This window comes from Oxyura jamaicensis, chromosome 4 (assembly GCF_011077185.1).
Source record: "Oxyura jamaicensis isolate SHBP4307 breed ruddy duck chromosome 4, BPBGC_Ojam_1.0, whole genome shotgun sequence".
NCBI classification, from domain to species: domain Eukaryota; kingdom Metazoa; phylum Chordata; class Aves; order Anseriformes; family Anatidae; genus Oxyura; species Oxyura jamaicensis.
Genome location: NC_048896.1, coordinates 66,292,640 through 66,318,409, shown reverse-complemented (window position 1 = coordinate 66,318,409; position 25,770 = coordinate 66,292,640). Strand labels below are relative to the sequence as shown.

The 25,770-nt window shown below is 43.1% G+C and overlaps 1 protein-coding gene across 2 annotated transcripts in view; it reads left to right on the top strand.

Moving 5' to 3' along the window:
* G3BP2 (G3BP stress granule assembly factor 2) overlaps positions 1–25,770 on the top strand; it is a 29,680-nt gene continuing 3,910 nt past the window's right edge. Inside the window, exons 1-11 of one of the 2 annotated variants that reach the window (XM_035326152.1) lie at positions 2–134; positions 7,872–7,990; positions 12,618–12,699; positions 13,485–13,658; positions 14,589–14,679; positions 15,488–15,590; positions 17,533–17,713; positions 18,692–18,790; positions 23,172–23,274; positions 25,280–25,408; positions 25,608–25,726. In XM_035326152.1, coding sequence (XP_035182043.1) covers positions 7,896–7,990; positions 12,618–12,699; positions 13,485–13,658; positions 14,589–14,679; positions 15,488–15,590; positions 17,533–17,713; positions 18,692–18,790; positions 23,172–23,274; positions 25,280–25,408; positions 25,608–25,726 — 1,176 coding nt within the window. In that variant the 5' untranslated portion in view covers positions 2–134; positions 7,872–7,895. Of the gene's footprint in view, positions 135–7,871; positions 7,991–12,617; positions 12,700–13,484; positions 13,659–14,588; positions 14,680–15,487; positions 15,591–17,532; positions 17,714–18,691; positions 18,791–23,171; positions 23,275–25,279; positions 25,409–25,607; positions 25,727–25,770 lie in introns of both variants that reach the window. The other variant, XM_035326153.1, reaches the window with a different exon arrangement.

The window sequence follows — 25,770 nt, the reverse complement described above, 5'->3', positions numbered from 1 at the left end:
GGAGCCCCGGCCGCCCCGCCCGGCTCCTCCCCTCCCTCCCCCGTCGCCGCCGCCGCCGCCCCGCTCCCGTCAGCGCCCAGCAGGCCCCGGGCGGGACCCGCAGCCCGCCCCGCGCGCCGAGCCCCTGCCCACGGGTGAGCGCGGTCGTTGGGGGGGGGAGGGGGGGTTGTAGCGGTCGCGGCGCTGAGGGGAGCGGGGGAGCAGCGGCCGAGGGGAACGGGGCGGAGGGGTTGTTCGCCGACGCCTCGGCGGAGGAGCGAGGGGAGCCCTCAGGGGGGCGGTGAATCGCCGGGGCCTCCGTCCTCGCCCCCCCGAGGGGCTTCTGGGAGAAATCGGTACGGCAGCTGAGGTAAAAGCCGCCCGGCGCCGGGCCTGGGCGTGCTCTGCTCTGCCCGGCCGCAGGGCAGCTGCCCGTGGCACGCCTAACGGGGCTGCAGCTGGGCAGGCGGCCTCGCTCCCCACGCCCGGGTGCATGGAGGTCTTTCAGCTCCGCTAGTTTTGCTGATGGTCCTCGTAACCTCCGAGGACCAAAGTAAAGGTCACCGCAGCTCCAGCGTGGGGGCACAGGAGCAGCCCCCCGACAAAGGTTTTGCCTACTTGGGGCCTTGAGCTTTGTGCCCAGCACCGCTGCGTGAAAGACCTGACACAGCAGAGGGTGAGGGAAGGAAGATGAGATGATGGCTCGCTTCCAGCCAGGAAGATTGACTTCATTTTGTAGCATTCCTGATTGCGGTCTTCTTTGTGGGTTTGGCAGTTCCTGAGCCCTCTGTGCGTTGTAGGTACTTCAAGTTCAGTGTACAAGCGTTCTGCTGTGTTACAAAAAGAAGTGTGAAGACACTAAAGGTATTTTTGATCCACTGAGAAACGGAATATGGTATTTTGTTCGTAGCTCAATTCTTGTGCAGGTAGGATACTTACATGTAACCAGTGCGCTTAAAACCAGCTCGGTGTTCTTTGACCTGTGATCTGATGGAGGAGTACAAGGGGAAAGATTATTTCCCCTAGTAAGCTTTTCTTTCTAATATAAAACATGTCTTCTATCTCAGGGTTTTCTCATTTCTGTTATGGATAGCTTTAATTAGGGAGCAATTGCAGGAGATCGGTGACCAACTTACTGGGATGGTTTCGCTGCAGTGTAGGCCACGCTGCCCTACTCAGTGCTGTGTGGCAGTCATCAAGTCAAGTAACATGGAGCAAGCTCTCTGATGTACATGTGAGTCCCTGACAGGCGGACAGCTGTGTTATCATAGCCCTCTGACTGGATGTGGCTTTGTCATCTTGCCTTCTTACCTGAGAAGGTGTTATTACTGACAAACTGGTGTTTTTTTAGTAGTTCATCTGTCATTACCAACGCATTATGTGTTCATTGCGTGTAAGTATGCCTGCAGGGCCATACCTGCATCAGGAAAGCTTTCTCATTCCTGCAGGAACATCCTGCTCTCACACTTGTTCTGGACTCTGGTACCTTGGGTTCAAGAGACATAATCCCTGTTTACCATTTGAAATGTTCTTATAATATTGTAAATAGCAGATTTTGGCTTGCTGTGGAGAAGTATGATCTGTATCATATGAATTTTTCATTAGCAGAATAAAGTATTCTGTGATAGTGAAGTTTAAACTAGAGAGAAAAACGGAATGAGCCGACCATTCAATCTACTTATCTGCGGGTGTCCTTACGGATAAAATGTTCTTCTGTGGGGAACCGAGGTTTCAAATTATGCATCTACAGGCATGCTTAAAGAGTATCTTACAGTGCTGAAAACATGCTGAGGAAACAGCATCTTAACGCACAGTGTTGGATTTGATTCTTCCTTCTCATTGTAGCAGTTGTGACACTGGATGTCATTTCTTTTGAGAGTATTTGACAAACAAAGAAGTGCATTGCAATTTAGGGAGCACGTGCAAGGACTAACGTGTCAGACTAATTGGAGCATCTGTGGAGAGCCCAGAAAAAAGGCACCGAACCTGGGACTGGATGGCAGCACCTAGGGAGACACGGTGTGGTTTCCTCACAAAGGTGGTGCTGTTGCCAGTGATTCCTGGGGCTGTTGTGCAGGTGGATGTCAGCTCCTGGAGGATGCAGCTCAGCTGCCCAGGTGCTGGTCCCCTGTGGTACTCACATACCTAAAATACATGGGGCTGTTAAGCTCTTCTCAAAAAAAAAAAAAAAAAACTACCACAGAACAGCTTGATTTGAAAGAACTGTATTTTGTGCCTTGGGGCTCAGCCAATTCAGATGGGATTGGATTAGGTAAAGGAGATCATAAAGTAATGTGATTCTCTGAGATTACACGGGTTTGCTGGCCCTCGCTTGCAGACAGAGGATGATCTGAGCACTTACCTTGCAGAGCATGAACAAAAGAAGGTGGTTTCAGTAACAAACTGGGTTGCTGGGGACTTTCACTTGCTCTTTCAGTATTTTTTCGGCGTAGTTGCTGTTTGTTTCCATCGAGCCCAGCATACCTGCTAGCCTCAAAGGGCTTTTATTGCAGATGCCCAGCTGGGACTGTGAGCTGCAGTTTGCTTCTGGAGCCCAACTGAATACGTTACAGTAGTAGGATCTCACGTGGACCCCAGTAGCGAGCACACTCTTGTAAGGCATTATTTGGCCTTGACACGAGCTGCAGGAGCCTGGATTTAAGAACAAACCGTGCTGTTGCAGGTTGGTGTGAAAGTGTAGCTTGGTAGCCAGGTGCCTGTAGTCATGGAAGAATCGCTGTAGTCAGAGTTTGGAGGATTAGACTTGCCTGTCAATAAACCAAAAAAAAAATAAAAATCAATAATTCTTCTAAGGGAATAACAGAGAACTTGCATTTATTTTGGGGAAAAAAGGTTTCACTAATGTGAGAGATCTCATGTGAGCAAGATGCATGCTGGTGGACATTTTGACTACCCAGCACTTGGTGGCCTTCAGTATTTGAGAAGCCAATTGCTGCTGCCTTCCTGCACCGACTGGTGAGTGGTAGGTTTGTTGATTTTTTTTTTTTTTTTTTTTCCCAGAGAGGGTTAACAAACAGTTTAATAAAGACAAGTTTTGTGTCTAAAGATGATTGCAGGCTGAATGAATTTACACACTATTAATTCAGCATGCATTGGAGAAATTATTGCAGCAGTTGATACCTGGGTATTTGAGCACAATAGTCCTAGTGTCAGCTATGTCTCCATCTTCTATCTCTGAACACTTTCATCTAGTTGCAAAGGCTAACACGCTTTTAGTTGTCATGGCTGACATTTGCTATCCATAGCCATCAAAAGGTATTTTTTTGCAGAGCTGACCCAAGTCTGTAATAATCTTGTACCTGAAATTAACCAAATGTAGCTTTGATGCTGTCACAAAGTTACCTTAACATTACTTGTCATTTCAGTGCTATCTTGCAGTTGCTTTTCAAAAGAAAACCTCCTTTCTGTTTTTGTTAGTTTGCTTATCTTCACGTGCAAATAACAGTTCCTCTCTGTGGTAACTGCTTTTGTTTTCTTGCAAAGAGAGCATGGACATAACAGAAGTTTTCAAGATAGGGCTTGGTTGTTTGAGGTAACAGTGCCAAGCCTATCTGGTCCTGTCTGCGGTTGAGCAGTGATTGCACAAGCGTTCATGCGACTTCATCTGGGTAGCTCATGCCTTTCCTCAGTTTATGGCATGGAAAGGGGTTCTTTAGCCCAACAGTTGTGCTGTCAAGAAACCAGCAGACAAATTTTCATAATTTCATAGTTTTAGTGTTTTCTTTCTCGCTAGTACATTCTCTAGTGCCTTGAGCGGTAAGTTCTCATTAAGACGCTTTCCCAAAGACTGCTCGGGCTAATCTAAAAATGTTGTTCATTTTATTCAAATGAGAAAAACGCTCGGATTCCTTCTTAGCTGTTGTTCCTCGACACGTGAGTACATACATACCTATGAAGACTAGAAAAATCATTTATACAGTGTGCATATCTAGGCAGCCAAACACCACAACCGCTCTCTCACTCCCCCTCCTCAGATGAGGAGGGGAAGAAGTAAAGAACAACTCACGGGTTGAGATAAGGATGATTTAATTAAAGGGGGAAAAATATTAAGGAAATATTACTATTAATTAAACAATTCAACTAAAGGGAAAAAGGGAAAGTGGAAGAGGGAGGGGGAAAGGGAATAGCAAAACAAGTAAAGGCTATGTGGAAGTGCAGAGGAAAGAAATTACTCTCTGCTTCCCACCAATGAGCGATGCTTGACCACGTCCTTGAAGCAGGGCCTCAACGCACGTAGCCGGTATTCGGGAGGAGGACAGACATTTTCGCAACAAGAGCCCACCCCTCCCCTCTTCTTCCTTTTTCCACCTTTTATTGCTGAGTGTGACATCATATGGTATGGAATATCCCTTTGGTTGGTTTAGGTCAGCTGCCCTGCTGATGGTTCTTTCTCACTTTTTGCCCACCCCCTAGGAGGGTTAGAGAGAGTCCTGATGCTGTGCCAGCACTTCTCAGCAGCAGACACAACACCGGTGTGATACCGCTGCTGTTCTAGCTACAAGTGCAGAGCGCAGCACTGTGTGGGCTGCTGCAGGGAAAGTTAACATCCCAGCCAGACCCAGTACAGTATCTATGGGGCTTCCATTAGTGCCCAGTAAACATGGAGATAACCATTGTTTTTAAGTTATTTAAACAGTTTTCAATGGTTTTTAACTGTTTAAATTGTTGATGCAGATCAGCAATTGCCTTTGTTGGCAGTTAAGCTACTGTTGGAAATTTGGTGGGTTAAGTTTTGGCTTCAATTTCTCTTGGGCATTCACCTCCAAAATCCTCAGGCCTGCTTAGACTTGGGTCCTGGGCTTTGAGGAGGCGTTGTACTAATTGGGACATGTGGAGATTGAAATCTTTTGAAAACAATGGTGATGGAAAGCAAGCAGTACCTGTGTTTTTATTTTATTGCCTTATCATGACTTGGAGACCTGAATGCTCCATAAAGCCTTTGGCATCTTGGTGGGAATGTCTGAAGAGGTGGTGCAGGAAATAACACCAAGACAGCTGAAGAACTGTACTGAGACATCCTGTAAAATACCAGCATCCTCTGATGTAAACCAGTCATGCTGTCAACTTGAACCATGGACAGAGGGGGACTGCACCCATCTCATTTGTGATGTAGACCAAGTTCTCTTCCAGGTTGTTAGGGAGGAATTGGCTCGATGTGATTATTGCATATTTGCCTTTCTCAGATCTTCTGAAAGGTTTTGGCGGCCTTTCCTGAAATAGCACAGCCTCCAATGAAGAAAAGATCTAGTGTGATCTGATGTCATGTAATGACTTGTCACAGATTATCATGTTTTGTACCCAGAGGCATTTTCAGTGTTCCTTGTGGTATGCCAACAATTTGTTAACATATGTATTTGCCTAATGCTATGTTCATAAGAATGTGTGCTGCCTATGATCTGCTTTTAACAGGTTCTGCTTAAAAAAGGGAAAAGTTACAAAGCTCTGTCCTTGTGTACTCTCACAAATGCTTGTGATTATTGTTCCGTGTTCATCACCTGCTGGGGGTCATGGCAGCAGCAAAATTTGTGTACATACAGAAATCAATCTTTTAAGGTTTCTCAGTAAGATTCCTGCATGTGTGCTGTTGCTGTAGGATGAGTCAGGTCAGGAAGATCCTCAAGCTATTCAGATCTTTTTTATTTGGAGGATCCAGCTCTGGGCATGGGCAAGGCTCAAGCCGTTGGCGTCCCATAGCATTCTGGGCTGTTGATTTTTAGATCTGATGATCAAAATGGCTTCCAACCGGGGTTGCTATAAATCTCAGCTAATGCTGTGCTCCAGAGCCTTGGAAGGTTATAACTGAGATTTTGGATAATCCTAAATAAGTTTTCTGCTTCCTTTTCTCCTGGTTCAAAATTTCTATTTCAGGCTTTGCCTACTGCCTTGCCTGCACATTTGTGAGGCCGCTCCTTTGGGTGTGATTCTTGCCGAATGGCATTTGGTAATGGATCTTGGTGTAGCCTTGTGGCTCTGCTTGACAGCTTGAGGTTATTTTGACAGTCCATTAAAAGTAAACTTTTTGAGCTAAGTATAGTTTTTGTTTGATGGTTTTGTTTTGTTGTTGTCTTTCATCAGTTCCCTGTTGATGGAGGATATGCTGTGTTTGTGGTGGTGTTCCTGTGTACATTACCTTTAATTACAGGCTCTTCTGAGCTGAAGTTAACTTGCAAATTTCCCCATGTGCATTTTGTCCTGGCCAGCTGTGACTGGGAGCAGTCCTTTGTATTGTCCCTTGGGCTGAGGTTATTTTGATAACAAAGCAGGAATCTTATTCTAGGATTATCTCCAAGTTCAAAAGTTTGGTCACTTGGTCATTTTTGCCTGCTGTCTTGCCTGCAGGTTTGCTTTCTGAAAGAGAAAAAGTAGGCGAAGCTTTCCTTCAGCAACTGGGGGCGATCTCATGGGGGACTTGAGGCACCCTAACACAAGCCCATGGGTAGGAACTGACCGCACTGTCAGCATCTAAAGGTTGTGATCAGTGGTACAAAGTCCAGCCAAGTAGCAAACGTTTCTACATGGGCAACGCTGGGGCTGTTCAGCACCTTGCTGGTAACGTGGATGATGGGCTGCAGTGGTCCACAGCAAAGTTTTGGAGGGATAGGCTGGGGAAGGTGGCTGACAGTAGCATCGGGAAGTTCAGTAAAGGGAAATGACTGAGTCCTGAATGTGGATGGAAAAACTCCAGGGAAAAGTCAAGGCTGGGAGATGACTGGTTAAGAAGCAGCTTTATAGAAATGGACTTTGGTGTCCTGGCAGAAGAGCTGAGTTTGAGTCAGTGCTCTAATCTCGCGGTGATGAAGGGTGATGGCGTTACAGGCGGTGTAAGCAGGAGCAGGGTGAGCAGAGGTGATTTGTCCTTTCCGGTTGCCTCTCGCAACATCCAGACTCAGAGCGTCACCCCTGATTTTAACTCCTCAGGACAGGAAAGGAGCCAATGGGTCAGAATGGGTCTGGCCTAGGACCACCAGGGCTGCTGGGGCTGGAGCACCTGGAGAGAGGAGACTCGGAGGACTGGGGAACAGAGACCAGGCAACTGCTTCCAGCTACCTGCTAGGAGGATATGGGGCCATGCTTCTCCCAGGTGGACCATGTTAAAATAACAGCCAGCTTGCCCAAATTGCAAGCAGAAGTTGCACATTGCTAACGCGTAAATACTCGGGCAGAACCTGTTTGAACAGGCAATGTGATACAAATAAGTTATTCTGTGCTCAGGGGGTTGAAGCAGGTGACCTCCAGAAGTCCTTTCCAACCTAAATTATTTTTTCTGTGGCAAATATGAAATGCAGTTAGCCTGGACACGTGCAACCTAATGCTTTGGTCATTTCTGGGACGCATTTGTTTCCCTTCCCAGTCTTCATGGACTGTGAATCCAGCCTACAGATTCACAACTTCATTCCAACTTCACAATATCAGTGCTACCTTCTTTGTTCTACATATGTGTCAGGAGCTTTTTGAAGCAGATCTGCTTTGAGATAAAGAAATGTTACTGTCTGACTTAAGAAAATGCATTCATGTTTGTTTTGTAGTGCTCTCGTTAGTAGATTTTTAGTTTGTCTTCAGTTTATTGCCAAAGTGTTAAGTAAATAGTGCTAGACACTTAAAAGTATCATTTTGGGGGAGGGGGTGGGAAGTGCCTGTTTTATAAGGGACTTAGCAAGAATTGGTTTGTGCCGTTCCCTTTTAGTCAAAATGGGATGTGAACTAACAGATATCTTTTTATGTATTCAAAGGGAGGTCAGGGAGTTAAGTTCCTGAATTAAGTTCCTGTTCATATAATTGTTTCACTTCTAATTTTATTATGCTCATCCTTTTCTGGGTAAGTTGTGATACACAGCCTTCTTTCCAAACTAACACAAATATTTTAATTACAGCATTTGACACTGTGTACCAAAGAAATGGTGATGGAGAAGCCAAGTCCCCTGCTCGTAGGGCGGGAGTTCGTGAGACAGTACTACACTCTTCTAAATAAAGCTCCTGACTTCTTGCACAGGTAATGCTCTCACACTAAAGTAACTCACCTTCTGGAACAAAAGTGCGTACTCTTCATCAGAAATGAGATAAACAGAATTTCTGAGTGTGGCAGGAAACTGACCTGGCTAACCTCTGGGCTTCTGGAAAATAATTCATCTTAAAAAAACTCTTCAGGCTCTAGAACCAAATGTGGCCAATGTTTACAGGATATTTCCTTCATGGAAGAGAGAGCTATTTCTTAACTGATGTGATGGTAATGTGGACGTATTACAGAAATAGTTTTATAAAAAGATAGAAAAGGAAGGAGCATGGCAGAGGAGGTACTTGCATGTAGCACCTAAGATGAGCACAGTAATAATTTCAAAATACCGTATATTTTATATCCCCTCTGGGGAGTTTTTATCCAGTTCATGATTGGAGATATAAAAGTCAGGGCCCGGACAAGGTAGGTGACCAGTTCAGTAGTTTTATTTACCAGCGGTACCCTGGATGTGTTCCTTTCTATTTTTTCTTGTGACATTTTTGATTGGCTACATGCAGTTTGTCACTTAAGATTTTGCATTTCCACATTTGGACTTAAAGCAGCGCTGACTTGAAAGTAGTGTTACAAGTGTTGGTTGTGTTGGATTTTGTTCTTTTTTTTTAAGCAATCACTGCTTGGATCGCTCTTGACTCAGAACGTGACGTAAGGTTGATGGTGAAAAATTGAGCTGTTTGAGAACAAGTTGGAGCTCCCTGACAGCTAGCTTAATGTTTCAGTTTTTTGAATGATGTCTCTTCTCACCTGTAGCTTTGAGGTGGGGAAAATGAACTGGTATTGTCTTAAGTGACTGAACTGCTGTGGAACCATGTTTGTTCTGTGTTTCAATTTAGATTTTAAGGTGTGGGATTGTCCAAGCAGTGTATTTTGGGCTTTCCTAATGTGCGTTGCGAAGTCTTACAGAAATCACAAGTAGCATTTTCAGTAATGGCAGACTTCTTTTCCATGTCCCTGAAATTTCAACAAAATGGTTGGATCAGATCAACACCTGGACAAACATGTCTGTGTCACACATCAATACATGATACACAGACTTGTTGCTTGCTCTTAGCAAGGATTGTGTTCCTTACATACATGTCTTTTCTGTGTGATTTCCCCAAATGGCCTGCAAAAGCACCTTGGAAAGCTGAAGTTAGTAAGACAGCTTTCTTGGGAAGTGTGCTGTCATTTTACCTCAATTCCCAGAAAGTGTTTGCATAAACAAAGGGACAGAAAATTAGTATATAAGGGATGATTAAGCTGTGCTTTACAGCTTAACACCAGAGGTAGAAGAACTCTCACTATTGTATAGTGAGGTTGCCTTTTCCTTTTTGTGACGTTTCAGTTTTGGTGGCAGTTGAACGGTGGGTAAATCACCCATGCCTCAAACGTGGTGTTGAAAATAATCTTTGATTTTGTTCACAAGAGCATTTACCTGTAATGATAGTGATTATAACCTTGGCTGGACATGGAGGGGTGTAGATGGTGTTTTGATTTAAAAAGCAAAATACTGCTGCTCTGTTTCTTCCCTAGCTGCTTCAAAGAAAAGCGGGCAGCTGTTCCAGGCTGGCCTTCCCCCTGCTTCCCCTTTGTATTACAACAGTAATTCCGTTCCATCAATATTAACGCGTGCTATGGGAGCATTATGGAGCTGGTGTTCCCAGTACATTGGGGATGTTTCCACTTCAGGGTGATGCAAAATTGCAGAAGGCTACATGTGAGGAAAAAATACGTCTGTGGAGACATGTAGCATGTTGAGGGTGATTTGGGTGCTTTACAGAAAGCAGTAGAGTAGGCAGTACTCCCACCCCTCTGTTTCAAGCTTTACTCTAAAAGTTCTGAAATACGGCTTGCCGAATTGTGCTGTGTGCTTGGTACGTTGAGTGGGAACAGGCAATTCCATAGCCTATAATTGTCCATAGAGCCCTTTTATCATGGGCTCTCAACCAAGAACTCGACAGAATTTTTCTTCTCGTTTAAAGTTGAGGGGCTGCAGATGACTGGCTGGTTACCTGCTGCCTGGAGTGACCCTGCTGTGAGATTGGGGAGCTGCAGTGGCAGCCATCCCACAAGCTCCCCTGTGCAGATGGCACTCTGTGCCTGAGCACTATCCTCCATTCATTTGAAAGGTGACACGAGCGTCACCAAGAATAGCATCTCTGAAATTTCTCTCAGATACCACTGCACAGATTGTCCCAGAGGTTTGATCTGGTTTGGGTGAAAAAGTTCTTAAAATCATAGCTGTTTGTTGAGCTGGATGAGGAGAATATCTTCCAGGCAGTTTTAATCTCTGTCACTGCTGTCCCCTTTTCAGGGCTGCATGGGTGGCTACTCCTGTCCAGTAAGGCTTGGGTAGGGAGGACATTTGCCTTTGTGTTCTTTGGCTGTATGTTGTGCCTGAGTGGGGCTCTTCTGAGAGAGCATCTTATCTACAATCCTTCTCTTGCTGTTAGTCTAAACAACGCCTTGCTCACTGCCACAGAAAGATTTTGGAGTCAGGGCTTCCCAGAGCTTGATGTCAGAAGAAGAAGGATTTATTCTTGCAGTAAGGGAGTATTGGGAGCAAGTGTTAATGCGCTTCGTTTATCCTACTAAAAGCTTGAGAAACACACCAAGTCCTGTCATCATGCTTTATCCAGAGCTTATCCACAGGCTTTGGGTCTGAAGAGATGGTTTTGCCCTCCAAGTGGGTTTTAGTCAGTGTAGTTGCCATGCCTGGCATGCTTCAGATGAATTTGTGTGGCTTTACTGTCTTCTTCACTTAAAATGGATATTTCCATGTAACTGGGGACTCAGTGGGTGCTCTTTTCCTAATTTGCAGATCCTGCTCATGTTTTCTGCCTACTGGAGAGTTTGAACAGTTTGTTAAAAGCAAGTTAAAACTCCTGGTCTCCCTCTGAAAGCACTTGGTAGGATGTGCTGACTGTCAGAGGGCTTGCTTTGATATTTAAAGAGTTGATGGATGTTTTCCCATCGGTTTGCGTGCTGGTGCAACAGAACTTTTGTTTGTCTTTGCTGTTGGAAAGTGCTAGAGCATGCTCAACAATTGGGTTATGCAGCTGATACCATAGAAAATAGTCAAACATTTCCCAGAATTCTTCCTGGACACTAAGGTCATCATGAGAGTTAAAATCTTGGATTGGTATTTTCAAGCAACTAGAATTGGAAGGAGTTTCTTGGTTTAGTGGGATGAATCAAGAAATGGCAAATACTCAAGTGTCTAATTCTGTATTTTAACGTAGCCTCTGTGGTGGCTTGTTTAGCTAGGTAGAAACACTCTGTATCCCTGCTGTTCTGTGTGAGAATGGGCTGGTGAGAACACTTAAAGGAAGTGATATTTTATATATAAAGTATAGGGGTGGGTAATAGTGGTATCCTGTAGAGGTAGGTGAAGTACAGGAATTGAGACCTCCTGGCAGTCATTCCCATGGTAAAGCTTCCTTCTAAATAAGAAAGGTGTGACATGATGTTTTTGCCTTATCTTTTGTTATTTTGCCTTATTTTGCTATTGATGTAAAATTACAGAAAGCATTTGTCATGTGCTTTATAAGCTGGCAATAAATATTCACAGCATAACTTAGACTGTTCTACGCTCAAAATTTGGAAGTGGAGAGGAGGTGCCAAAATATCCCTGAAATGTAAGAAAAAGACTGAAAGCAGGCGTACATACGGGGTAGGGAAGGCACTTTTGAGAAAGAATGCAGAAGTTGGGTCAAGAGAGGGTTTAGGCTTTTTGTTTAAGTGTGTAGTAGGTTTATACTCTTTGCAAGATAAAAAAGCCACTGGTACTTACTGGGAAGCCTTAAAATTGAGTATGATTTTTGTGTCAAAAGTCACACAGTAGAGGTTGTTAGAAGTGGTGACTTGGTTACCATATATACTGGTGAAGTTAATGCACATGAAGTCATGTCCCCCATCTATTTATAAGAAGCACAGAGGGAACACTCCTTTTGGTCTACATCTACTTGTGATTAATCCCTTGCAGTGGTACCAATAAGTTTTCATTTTGTTTGGCCTTCTTTTTATTGGCTGATTTTTTTACATTTTATTTCAGACAGCATTCTTTTTTCTGGAGGGTTTTTTGTTCAGTTGTGGTGCCAGAAAGAAGAATTTATTCTTCTCTAATGCATTGGAGTTTGGTAATAAGCTCTTTGGCCATTGATTCTGAGAAATCCAAAATGTAAAATTGCAGCTGTGTGTACTGGAGAGATGGGATAGATGGGCAGGTGGGGTGGCTGGTCAGTCGAGCTGCATAGGCAGCAGCCAGGTCAGAAGCCCTCAGTGCTGCCAGAAATGTTGAAGAAGACCGTGGTCCAGAGGAAAGGTTGTTCCTCCCCGTGGTCACGTGTTGGGAGGAGCGTGACTAACCCAGGCAGGTGACTTCAGCTAGAGGCTGAACTCTAGCTGAAACAGCCACCTTGACCATAGTGGGCAAGCTGGACTTCTGAATGTTCATCTTCTTTGTTTATGTATCCTTGGAGCCTGAGATGTGGTGGGTATATCTTGAATCATCGTTTGCCCTGAAATTCCTACTGCCTTGAGCTCTAATTTGTGGCTAAAATACTTGTTGGATTTTGTTCTTATTTTTTTCATTGGCATGAATTTCATTACATCTCTTCACTTGCAGGTTTTATGGCAGGAACTCTTCTTACGTCCATGGAGGACTGGATGCCAGTGGGAAACCACAAGAAGCAGTGTACGGTCAAGCTGTGCGTATCCAAATTGGTCCTGAAGTCCTCACTAATGGGCAGAGCTTAATGTATACATCAGTCATTTTCTGTAGTCAATTAGTTGGACTTTCTTACCTAGGAAATAGTGTATTCTGGTACTGCTTCCTGTTCAGAGGCCTACATGTTCTTGGTAGTTGATGCTCTTACTGTGGGTTGCATCTGATAGATCAACTTTGCATCTGGACTGCAGAAATTATATTTAGGGTGGGAAACAAAATCAAGAGGACCTGTTAGACTACCCTTCTATGTGTATTGTGTTTCAGTTAAACGTGGTTTCCAGGTGAAAGGTCTTTGATCTCGGGGAATTAAATTGAAATCTGTATGTTACCAAATTCTTCTGTGGGTGGATGTGTCTTGTAACGAAAGATAACTTTAGAAGTAAACTAAGTCCAGAAAACACAAGTCCAGACCAGGTTTTGGTGCTTCTCTTTTCACCAGCAGACCTTGGTGTGGCAGTAGGCAAATCATGACAGTGTAGATGTTACTTGCTGCTGTGATACTTGGGTACTTGATAGATGCAAATAGTTTTTTGTTGTTGTTGTTTCCTTGAGGGGGAGGAGTACTTTTTTTTTTTTTTTCCGCTCTAAGCACAAAATCGCATGAGCTCATGTAGATTCTTCACAGTGAAAGATGGTTCAGGGTTCCTGTATTTGCCTTTGAGCTTCAATGGGCTGCTTTTCGATGTTAACTGACACTTACAGAGCTTTACAGCTTTTCAATAGGTAGGAACTCCGTGTACTTAAAATGTAACTGTCTGCTTCTAGGAGATACACAAGAAAGTGATGTCACTACAGTTCAGTGAGTGCCACACCAAGATCCGTCACGTGGATGCTCACGCTACTCTGAGCGATGGGGTGGTTGTGCAAGTTATGGGGGAGCTGTCAAACAACGGGCAGCCGATGAGGAAGTTCATGCAGACTTTTGTGCTTGCTCCAGAAGTAAGTATCAGCAAGATTGTCTTTAAGTTCTAAGAGCAGTGATGAAAACCTAGCCTGTGAACACAAACTGCCATACCGGGACAGAAGATGCTGTTGGGCTTTTAAAGCTTAGCCCAGAGGCTATCATTAAATAATAAATAATGCCCACCAAGCCGTTCTATGATTATGTGCATGCAGAGGAATGAGTGTATAGGACCTGTCCTGAACTTTTTTAGATTTGAGGTATTGTAGTAGTAATGCAAATACTAATTGAAGCTTGCTTTTGGAAACTGCTATTTGCACAAGTGAAAAAATAATGGTCAGCTCTGCAAATCATGTCTCTGTATTTGATTGAAGTTTGCTGTCACATGTAAGCACGTTACTGCTTTGCAAGTTACTGCTCAAATTCAGCTCTGAGTAAGAGCAGAGCTGTGTTATGATGAAGAGTTGCTTTTATTATTATTTTTTTTCTATATCCTTCCCCCTTTTCATCGCAAACTATTGTGTGGTTGGTTGATCATTCATGTTTTAGAACCTTGTTGATTTGCTTAATTGTTTTCCTATGCAGCAGTTTAAGCATACAGTCACCCTGTGGAATTCTTTTAATTATTTTTTTTTTTTTTATTATAAGGCTTTACCAGTACAGAAAATTCCACAGGTGACTTGGTGAGATGGAGGGGCTTACCTTTAGGCAGTACCTATGATTGTTGTGAATTAGCAAAGTGTTACTTTCTGCTTGAAACATTGTTTTTAATTTGGACAGAAGTTATCATTCAGTTGTTAGCTTAAGGAAAAGGCATCACTTGGAAAATACCATTATGAAATAATTCTATTCCTAAATGTTAGCATGTACCTCCAAAGCTTAGACCTCTCATCCACAGGAGTTGCTGACAGTTAATATATTATATACACAAAAAAGAAAATAAAAAAATGCATGTTGCCCTTTTACAGGGGTCTGTTCCAAACAAGTTCTATGTACATAACGATATCTTCAGGTACGAAGATGAAGTATTTGGAGATTCAGAAGGAGAACTTGATGAAGGTGAGAACTGCACTTGTGGTGTTAATTTTGTGGTGTTCTATCCATCCAGTCCCTTCAGGGACTAAACTGGCTTAGGGCAGGCGAGGCTTGGTACAGAACAGAAGTAGCAAGCGATAGCACTTTGCTGCAGCTCAGTTTCATTCAGTAGACTTGGTTTCTCTGGTCAATCAAATTTGTAGGTACAGTGTTGTGAATAAAATTTAAATGGCTTTTCACTATGAGCTGTCTTTCTTTTTTATATCATCACATTCAGTAGTTCATTTCAGTCCATTGGCTGAACTTGGCTTTATTGTTCTGGATGGGTTTTTTCCCACCTTGTCCACTGAGCCAAAGAGACTACAACTGGAATGTATGCACGGGTGCATTCTAAAGCTGGAATTTCTTTTATCTCAATAGAGTAGAACAGAACTCTATAGAATAAAATAGAACAAAGCACCTTAGGCAAATCATTGCTCTTCTATTTGAGGTGTATCTTACTTATAGGAACTGTGATTTAAGAGCTAATAATGCAGTGTTTCTCTTTTACTGCCAACATATGAAAACCATCTGCTGCTTTAAAAATCCTTAACCCTCCTCCCAGAACTTCTTAGCAGCAGTATGTCTTCAGTGTCTCCTTGTTGTGAAAACAATAAGAAACAAAGCCTCTTGAAAGAACAGAAGGGTCTTCCATCTCTCCTTGCAGCTAATTCTTGCCTTATTTTGTTGATGAAGCATTCTTTTGTTCACTACTAGTTCAACATGCTTGTATTTTAAGTGCGACTTGCATATGCTTGCAGAGGCGTTCAAGGAATTTTTTCTCTTGTGGCAGAGTCTGAAGAAGAGGTGGAGGAGGAGCAGGAGGAAAGACAACCATCTCCTGAACCGGTGCAAGAAAATGCAAGCAGCACTTACTATGAAAACCACCCTGTAACGTAAGATATCCATGTTATTATGTGACATTGCTTTTTTAAGTAAAAACTACATTTAAACTGGTGTGCTGTGATCTATGCTATGTTAACATTATTTTTGAAACATTGGATATCAAATGGAGAGAGGAAATAGTGGATGTTCTCATGTCTGTTCATTGTTTTCACTTCTAGTTACAAATGTGAGGTGAAAAGGTAGTAAATACATTTATGCATGTGCTTAATGTAGTTTTCATCATGTAAAACGTAATGTAACCATCATGTAAAACGTCATTCATCTATGGCAGCGAGAAATCGGCAGCCTGAGGGGCTCCTGGGAGTCTCTGAGGGAGATGGACAGGAGGTATAAACTTGCCCCTGCTGATGCCCAACAGCCCCCTCCTAAGTCCCTACATGGGGTAGTAGCTGACCCAGCTGCTCACCTGCAGGACAGAGGGCTTGACGCCCACAAGAGGGAAGGGGCTGGGCCCTTGTCTCAGCTCAAAACAGAAAGAGGTGTCTGCCCCCAACACCCACGGTGCCACCAATCTCCACGGTGTCCCTGGGTAATAGATTTGAGGCTCTCGGGCATGAAAAGGAAAAGGTTGAGGGTCTGGACAGTAGTCAGAACCTGGGAAGCAAGCCCAAGAAGCATGTCAAGATTGGGGGAAGTACCAAGCATAGGGAGTGGGGCTGGATGGGGCACTGCATCAAAACCAGTGCCACAAAAAAAAAGGGCGGAGAGTCTTAGTGATTGGAGATTCCTTGCTGGGGTCCCTTCCAACCCCTACAGTTCTGTGATTCTATGATTAAACTAAAATAGCGAGTTGGTGGTACAATGTAACTTATATAAACAGATGATTTAACAAAAGGGTGGTTAATGATACATTACTCCTCAAATTCAGCTGGCACTTGAATCTGAGAGGAAAAATGAATTTTTGAGAAGTTGCTGTACAGTTGTAGTGGAAGAATAGGCTTCTGCCCTGAGTGTCTTAAAATCTAAACAAGACAAGATAAAAATAAGTTTCTTTATGTTTTTATGTGAAAAATACTTTTTGTCTTGAACTGCTGTTTCCAAAACTTAAGTATGTGTTTCAGACAAGCAGAACTGACTGACTGGATTCCTTATTCAAAAAATAAGTATGCTTATGAAATTTAGATCGTGTCCATTAAGTGCATCAGCAGTAATGCTACTTTGCTGCTGATGTAGTGCTTTTCATGAGAAATCTTATGGGAGAACGGAATCTGCTGGAATTCTGGCAGTGACTTCTTCAAGATTCTGCGGGGAGTTTTTGAGGCTTAAAGAGTTATGCTAGGTCTTCTCCTTGGGTTACTGTGCCAATTGGAAAGAGCTTAAAAATGCGATAGTCATTATTTAGACATATGCTAATCCGTGGCTGGAGCTGTGTAGGCAGAAGTATGTGGAATTTGGTAAACTTTGGGGGTGACTGAACAGAGAAATGAATAACTTCAGACCCCTTAGGTTTTGTGTACACAGAGTGGAGAAGAAGGTGCGTGTGAATTTCAATAAGTAAGACTTGCAGCTGCTTCTGTAATGAACTTTTATGGCACGTTTGTAAATAAGCTGCTTATAGCCTTCCAAAATCAGCTTCATTTCTGTGTATAGCTTAATCTTCTGTTGGTCTCTCACTGTGCTGCTTTTTCTTTTTTAGGAGCAGCAGCTCTTGAGTTTAGTATATATTCCTTTCAGGGCTTATATGTCTGTAATTTTCAGATTCTTTGCAGAGAACAGTATAACATCTTCACTTGAGCAAAAATAAAATGTGACTTAGTATGCAACTACAGGGGTACAGCTTAACTTCTCACAGTATCATATATGTAAGTACCATATGGTAGCAACTGGAAACCAAATAATTTTCAAACTAGTCATTACCATCGTATAACTGAGAAAAAGCTATAAAATGTGAATGAATTGAAAAGCTGCATAAAATGCATTTTATTATTGTAGCAATGGGATAGAGGAGGCACTGGAAGAATCGTCTCACGAACCTGAGCCAGAATTAGAATCTGAAACAAAACCTGAGGAGCTGAAAGCTGAAGCAGAAGAAAAAACCCTTGAGGAGTTAGAAGAGAAGTCTCCTTCTCCACCTCCTGTAGAACCTGTTTCACTACCACAAGAACCACCAAAGGTTAGTTACAAGCCATATCTGTGCTTCTAGGTGCAGGTGGTAAACCAGGTGTTTTGGTGTTGATCTTAGTCTTTTCAAGTTGCCAGACTGGTATCTGTTTTCAGGGTCATGCTATATGAACAGCTAGACTTGAAGCGTGAACTTGTGAAATTCCACCAAAAAGAAATAATGTTATTTTTCAGTGTTGCTTGTTACCTATTGTAAATGCAATGTTTGCAAAGTGTGTGTGTGGTTTTATGCATGTGTCAACCTTTTTAAATGTGGAGTTAAGATATGGCTTAAAAAAAAAAAAAAAATAGAATACAGAATACCACCAACAAAAAACTCAGAAAGTGGGAACCACTGCTCTTCCTTGGGGAAAAAAAAAAGAAAAAACACAATGCATGGACACTTGGAAAATTACTCACAGTATAGGTCTAAAAGCAGTACGAGGGCTTTGACTGTCTTCCTTAGAGGCAGGCTGCCTGTTCCTAAAAACACCATGAATGCTATGCGTCGTCTGGTGTGGTAACACGTAGGGAGTTTGACAGAGATGGGAGGAATGGATAAAAGCTGGAGAGAGGTCGTTTTCCAGCTCCAGTATCAGTCTCCCAATATCTTTCCAATCCTGTTTCTCTTTTGCGTTTTTACCTCTAACTCCTGGCACTCACTTTGTTCCGTTGCGCAGAAGACACTTAACACAGCAAGGTTTTCAGTCCTGGGTTTGGTTACATGATGGAAAGCAGTGATCTGAGGATGCTGAGGGAACCGCGCTCACTCAAGTAGCAGTAGCAAGTACGGTACTCACCTGCTACATGTTGATGAGTTCACAGATGGCTACAACTGCAAATCCTTCTGAATCCTCGTTGTAATGCTAGCACAAATGTTATTTAATAGTCAGATGTGAACCAAAAGTGTATTTTCAGCGGACAAATTTCCCTGTAGGATTGTCAGTGGTTTGCCATGATTAGTAGCCTAGGTTTGTTGCATTTCCTGCAGGCTTTCTCTTGGGCTTCAGTGACCAGTAAAAACCTGCCTCCTAGTGGTACTGTTTCTTCCTCTGGAATTCCACCCCATGTTAAAGCACCAGTCTCACAGGTAACCCATCTGTGAACACCTTGGATTGTCTCATTACTTCTGCAAACTGCTTCAGTTTTTAAATTAACAGAATAATTTGTTTGACTTACGTTTCACAAATTAATTGTGTCTTAAATGTTAATGCACTCACCTTCTTGTTGCAAGTGAAGGCATGTACACTTACCTGGTGTAACTTCGGGTGATGGTAATATTAAAAACTGCTGATGTGGAATCAGGAAATGACAACTGATATTTTGACCTATCTTACTGGGATATGGTTTGGTTTATGAAGAGAGAGGGGAAAAAAAAACAAAAAAAACGTCCCCCACGTGACAGCAGTTTCCTAAAGAATGTGTGGAAGGGGGAATTTCTTCTGGCAGAAGTGCCCCAGCAGTAAAAGGGATTACATCCATTTTTGAGTGCAAGCAAGTTTGCCTTGAAAGGGTCACGTCTACAGAAGTATTTTGAACTCCATTATCCCTTTACAATTAATTTGTGACAGAACCCTGTACCAACTTATGACTGTGTGAGGAATGGAAGGATTCACATTTCCTTACCAGGACAATGCTGTCTTCCCATTCCTAGGCTGACTGGGGGAGGAGGGCAAAGAGGACAGAAAGTTTGACCGGGTGATAGCTCGTGTTCTGCACATGCCAAGCTGGTGTGAGATGGTGTGAGATTCTGAATTCAGCCTCCTACCAAACCCCCTCAATATAAAAAATAGGTGCTTTAATCTTTTCTACATCAGTATTCCAGAAGCACTGGATGTTGCAAATACTTCATGTCCAACCTTATACAAAGACGACCATTTCAGTAGAGCAGCTAGGTCATTGCAGTTTTTGCACTGATTTCCTTTTTTTTTTTTTTTTAACTGTCAGAGGAATCTGTCTAGGATTGCCCTTCAGCTAAGTGCATGTTTAACAAAACAACAGAAAAACAGGAAGCACTCCTTGTGTGGTGTTGCTTCTGGTCTTACTGCTGTTGTGGAAATCAGATAATGGCTATGCGATGAGTTGGGAAACTTGTCTGTTTTCATCAGCTTCAACAGGGCTTTGAGTTATTCAGGTGGTATTTGAGCAGTAAAACCCTTTGTTCTAGTACAGAATAGATTTTCCTTAAGCAAAACCAAAAACCAGATTTGTTTTGTAATGATGATTTATTTAAAGTAGCAAGGCTGGATTTTTGTTACATGACTGCAAGTAGCATTTAAAATTATCCATGCAGGAGAGTCATAGAACACAGCTTATGGACGTCCCCTTAAACTCATGTGTTGCCTCTGCAGCTCATCGTGCTCTTTACCTCTTAGATTACTTCTGCTGTGGTTTCATGTTTAAGTAGTTCTGCATGGAATTTTCTGAAGTAGGAAGAGCCTACACTTGGCTCTTCTGGAGACAGAATTAATCTGTTCCTGTCTCCTTAGTTTGCGTTCTTTCCAGACATGGTGTTCAGAAAGCTGGTGGAAAAGATGTCTAAAGAATTTCTGCAAGGAGTTAATAATTGGTGGCAGCCTTGTCCCATTCTTTTGGATTAATTAACGTCGGATACTATGCATGTAGACGAGGACAGTAGATTGCACCAGTGGATGAGTGATTCCGTTGGGGTGCTGTTCTAACCAGCATCAGTGATGCTACAAAGCAGCCAATAACTGCCCTTCTCGTTCTTTTCCCCAACATCACTTGAGTTTGACGCCCTCAAATCAAGTTGAAAATCAAGCCCCTGTGATATAAACTCAGAACCCCTTGAAGGACTGGACTGTGTGTCTATTTGTTTGGAGGTGATCCAGTTGCAGTTTGTTTACACCTGTGAGATCAAACAGCTCAGCATTTCTCATTCCTGTTTCTGTAGTCATGTTGAGAAGCTGGTGGGGAATAATACCTGCCTGCACTGATAAACTGGACCTTCCCTTAGAGCGTTTTTCAGGTAGAGACTCTGTCACTAGCTGTCCTGGAGGTGCCAGACGGGTGGAGGTAGGCAGGGTGCTCCTCAGCTTCTGTCTTTTGACATGGAAATGTTGAGTTAGGGAAGCATCTGTTTATGGAAGATGCATTCCTTCAACTCCTGAAATCTCTTGAGATTCTGGATAGATTTTCTGCAGAGGGGGTTGTGTGTTAGACATAGCCACACTTAAATCCCATGTATTTTAAGGCAGACTCAGGTTTTATGGATTTGGGTATAAGACGAGAGGGAACGGAAAGCTGTTTTGTTGTTTCATGCTTTAGGTGCTTTGGGCATTTTTAGATCTCTAGTGCCCTTATGAAGGTGATTGAGTGCCTCTTAGTGAGTTTCATAGTCCACATTTACCTCAGACTGTGCGGTAGCAGTTGTGTGGTATGCATCTAAGCTAGCTGCTGATAATTAGGTGAGAAGATGTGCTTATTTTCTTTGTTTTGTTTCTTTGTTTTGTTGGTGGTGGTTTGCCTTGCTAGTAGGTTGTTTGTGTGCATGTGTTTCCACTGTGGGAGGCACCTCACTGTAGAGAAGTTTTTAAAGCATGTAAGGCCTCAAAAACAGAAATGTACCAGCCTCTGGAGTCTCCTGTTCTGTTGCTCTTCCTTCCCCATCCTCCTGTCCCTCTGGGGAGATCACTTCCAAAGTTTGTGAGTGAAGGCTGACGTGTGGTTGGTTTTGGTGTCGTTGCCAGTAGCATTGCTTGTAGCATCAAGAGGGTCGATTTCCCTTCCACTGTGAGCTCCAGTAGAGAGTGGGGATATCTTATTTTCCTTAACTATTCTCAAAGCCCCAGTAGGCTGAGGTTTGTGGCATACTTGGCTCCTGGGCTTGAGAACTCCCTTAGTCCTGGTTGTCTGCTAAAAATCTGTATTCCATGGCTTCCACTCCAGTCTGCGTGCTGTCTGAGAAATCAGAGTTGCAGTTAGCTGTTTTTTGGATTGGAAATGGCAGCCCATAATAGGCCTCTTGTGATGCTGATGTTAATGACAGTTGTTTGGGGGAGCACAGTTTTGCAGAAGTGTTTTCCCCTCTGAGCAGCACCAGAGAACTCTGCAAAAATGGGTGGTGCTGACCAGGGAGCAGCTAATGAGGTCAGCTGGTGGGCTGAGAGAGAGGGTGTGTGTGGTAGATGAGAAGGTGAGTGGAGTGCAAGGCAAGCAGGTAAAAGTTATCCATTTCTTGGGATTTAGCAGGACATCAGCGACTTAGCAAGTGTTTTGCTATGGGTGGTGGCAGGAAGGAGTGTTTCAGCCTGATAGTGTTAAATCTCTAAAAAATCGTGGTCTGAAGGCCTGGAGTTTTTCTTCTGAAGTACAATTCCTCATGCAGTAAAAATGTGTGAGTAAAAGATGCCAGGGGAGCTCCAGTGAGCCACAAGGAGGTACGATGAAGGAACGCTTTCTGTAGGAGACAAGGAAGGCTGATTTTTCCAGTTTATTCTTAGAGCTGAAAAACACTTTAGAAATGTTGGAAGGATAAGCTAACGCCTAGCTAGGTAGAGCATGAGTGATACAACGGCTGAAACGCTGATTTGGTGCCGAATAGCAGGCTGTTTCTTGTAAAACACCGCCTCTTTACCCTGAGACGTTCTCTGACTGTAACTGGAGGTTGTCTCAAGTCCTCAAGGAAAATAAGGGAGATGTTTAACATCAGCTCCTTTTCTGTAGTAGTCTGGGCCTGTAGCCATTGGCCTTGTAGTTAATCTTCCTCAGAAGCTTGTGTTCATCTTCGTGTTCCTAAGGATGGTTTTGTTTTTTCAAGATAAGAATCCAGTGCAGCAGCAGCTGCTCAACTGTCCTACAGAAAATGGAATTTAAAACACGTCGTACGTTGCGTCAGTAGCCAGCAGGCTACATAGAAATATTTTTGTTGCTTTTGTCTTTTGCAAATTATCTTTACAAGCATTATTTGATTGCAAAAGTTTGAATGTACTTTTTCTAGTCCCTGAGAATTTTAAGGGTGTATTTTGTGGTTTTATTGTATCAGAAAAAGCATAATTTGAAAGGTGTTTTGTTTTGTTATGTTCTCTTTCTTTTGGGCTACCTCCTAATACATGAAGTTGGAGCTTGGCATGAGGAAGCTTTATTCAATCCATCTATTTCAGTCAGGTTGAGGGATTCTTTAATTATGGGGTGTTGGGGTCTCAATGCCTGGTCAAACATGGAAAATAAACTTTAGCCATGCTATGGGGAGATGTTCTGATGGAGAGATGCTTGCTTTGCACCTCTTAGCAGAGATAATTGAACACTGCAGTCCTGGATTGGTACAGAGGCATTTAAAGAGATGAAAAAACATATTCCCAAACACATTTACGTGGATGTATATCTTGCAGAGTTTGTGTTGTGCATGCCACTTACCTATGTCTTGTGTTGTCTTTTTACTTATTTTTGTTGTTCTACTAGGCCTGTTCTTTAATACATGGTATTTAATAATGTGTGTTCTCCTGTTTCAGCCACGAGTTGAAACTAAACCTGAAGCTCAGTCTCAGCCTCCTCGTGTACGTGAACAGCGCCCAAGGGAAAGACCAGGTTTTCCACCCCGAGGACCTCGACCAGGTAATGTGGGGCAGCTTGTGTGTCTGTTTGGGGCCGGTAATGAGAGGCATCTCCTTCAGGGATCTGGCCTGTAGCTATATTGTGTATCGCTGATAATAAACTGTCCATTCCTACTATCTTCAACTAGAAATGGGGGAAAATGGTTCCCTGTCCAAGCTGGTGATGAGTTGATGCAAAGATTAGGCATTAATTCCAATCCTCTGTGTTGATGAATTTTTTTTAACAGTCAGGCCACTTGCTTACATGCTTGAACACCTTTTATGCAGCTCGATACAATTCTGAAAAGGGTAGTCTGCAAATAGGATGTGTTGCTTTTTTTCCCATGTTATCTAAGTTTGCTGAACTTTGAAAGTGAGAGGTCTTAAATGGCTGTTGTTGTGGCCGGCAGTACTCTTTGCTTTGGAATAAAACCTTTCCACCATCTCAACCTCAGTCAATTAATCATTTTTAGATGTATTTTTCCAGCTTGTATAGTCTCAAATGGTGTTCTGAGTTGGGCTTTATGAGCAGCCAGATCTCTGCATTTTCTTACTGGTACAGAGTACCAAATCCACAGGGTGGTTTTGCTACAACAGCTGCGTGTTACTCGACAGATGTCATAAGTGGTGTTGAGAGGTGAAAGTTTCCTGAGCAGCATTCATCACCCTTACCTGGTCACTTGGCAAAGCTCTGCACAGAGCTGGGCAAATGCTGCTTAGTCTCAGCAGGTTGTGGAGGCGTGCATCTTCACTAAGTGTGGAAATAAATCAGGGGTTGTAAGGAGGGGAGTGGTGTCTGTGACCATCCTGAGCTGCAGGCACCAAGTTGCCAGGGGCTCACCAAGCACTGCCTGTGGAGGTGGTTAAGCCTCAGCAGCTGGGTGGGTAAGCCTCTGCCAGCTCAGACTGACTAAAATGGGTTATAATGGATGTTTTCAGTAAAAGCACACCAAACTCTGACAGAGATCAGGCTTGAAAGTGCTTTTTACTTGTGGCTTAGCTCAACGCAAGCTTTTCCTCACTTGGGAACAAAACTGAAACTGAAAGGCACAGAGAAAGAACCATAACATATGTTACAAGTTAACAGTCTTATTTATTTGAATGCCTGCAGCAGGGAGTGAAAGATGCAACTTGTGGCTAAATCAAGTTGCAGAGCTGTGGGTTTTTTTCTGCCTTTGGCTGTGGATGCGATGAAACCATTAAATGAATCGTACAGAGAATGTGTAACAGACCTGAGATTTGTAATTCTGATCTCACACTGGTGGGAAGCAGCAGAGGGAAAGCTGAAATGTCAGCTGGCCAAACTATAGAGCTTCTGCCCTATGGTCTCATTTTCAGAATAAGTCTGTGAGCAATCTTACCTGCTTAAGAAAACCATTTAAACAAGCTAGTAAGCTTTTTGTAAATGGGCTTATGGGGAAATGGAGGAGAGAAAGGGGTACGTATGACCCCTGTCATACCTGAGGTCCAGAAGGGGTGACAGTGTGCTGCTGTCACACTGCAAGGCAGGAAATGGTTTAGTAGGGAGATACCAGGAAAGATTTTTGTCTGGTATGTTGCTAAATAAACTTCATCTGAGTGTGGGAGAACGTAAGGAACTCTGGCTTTTGTATGGGACAAAATGGTGGAAGATGAAAGAAGAGGTGACTGGCAAACACGATTTTTAATATGAGTGCAAAAATATGGATATATGGATACTGTTGTTGGGTTAAGGAATTGATGAAGAAATGACTTAAATCCAAATATTAAAAAAAAAAATCCTACATTATAATAACTAGCAAACTCCTTTTCAGCATAATGATTGCAGATACAACAGGAACATGACAGAATTATTAGGGCTATGTAAAGAGGAAGGTTAGTATCCCTCCTCCCCCCTGTTATCCATGGTAAATGGGAGTTGGAGAGCTTGAAGGTACAGAAGCTTTTGAGCATGTGCGCCTCGTGCTTGTGCACATAGATGTGTGTGTTGGAGTCCACACACAACTCTAACCTCAGTGGCTCTCCCTTCTTCTTTCTGTTCCCGGTAGGGAGAGGGGACATGGAGCAGAACGAGTCCGATAATCGTCGAATAATTCGCTATCCAGACAGCCACCAGCTCTTTGTTGGGAATTTGCCGCATGATATAGATGAGAGTGAACTGAAAGAGTTCTTCATGAGTAAGTAGCAATTTCAGCTGCAGAGGCTAAGGAGAAAAACAGATGCTTGTCCTGTTGAAAAGGCATGTAACGTTCACTGTGGCCACACGGGGGACCTTTACATGATGTAACTCTACAGGTGTTATCTGTGAAGCCAGAGAGGTAGCAGAGCTGACACTCTAAGTTCTGGTAACATGGCTTTTCCCTTGTGCTTTCACAGGCTTCGGAAATGTGGTAGAACTTCGCATAAATACTAAAGGAGTGGGAGGAAAACTGCCTAATTTTGGTTTTGTGGTATTTGATGACTCTGAGCCGGTCCAGAGAATTTTGGTTGCAAAAGTAAGTATTAATCGCTGAGCATCCACCAAAGGATGCCCTAAAAC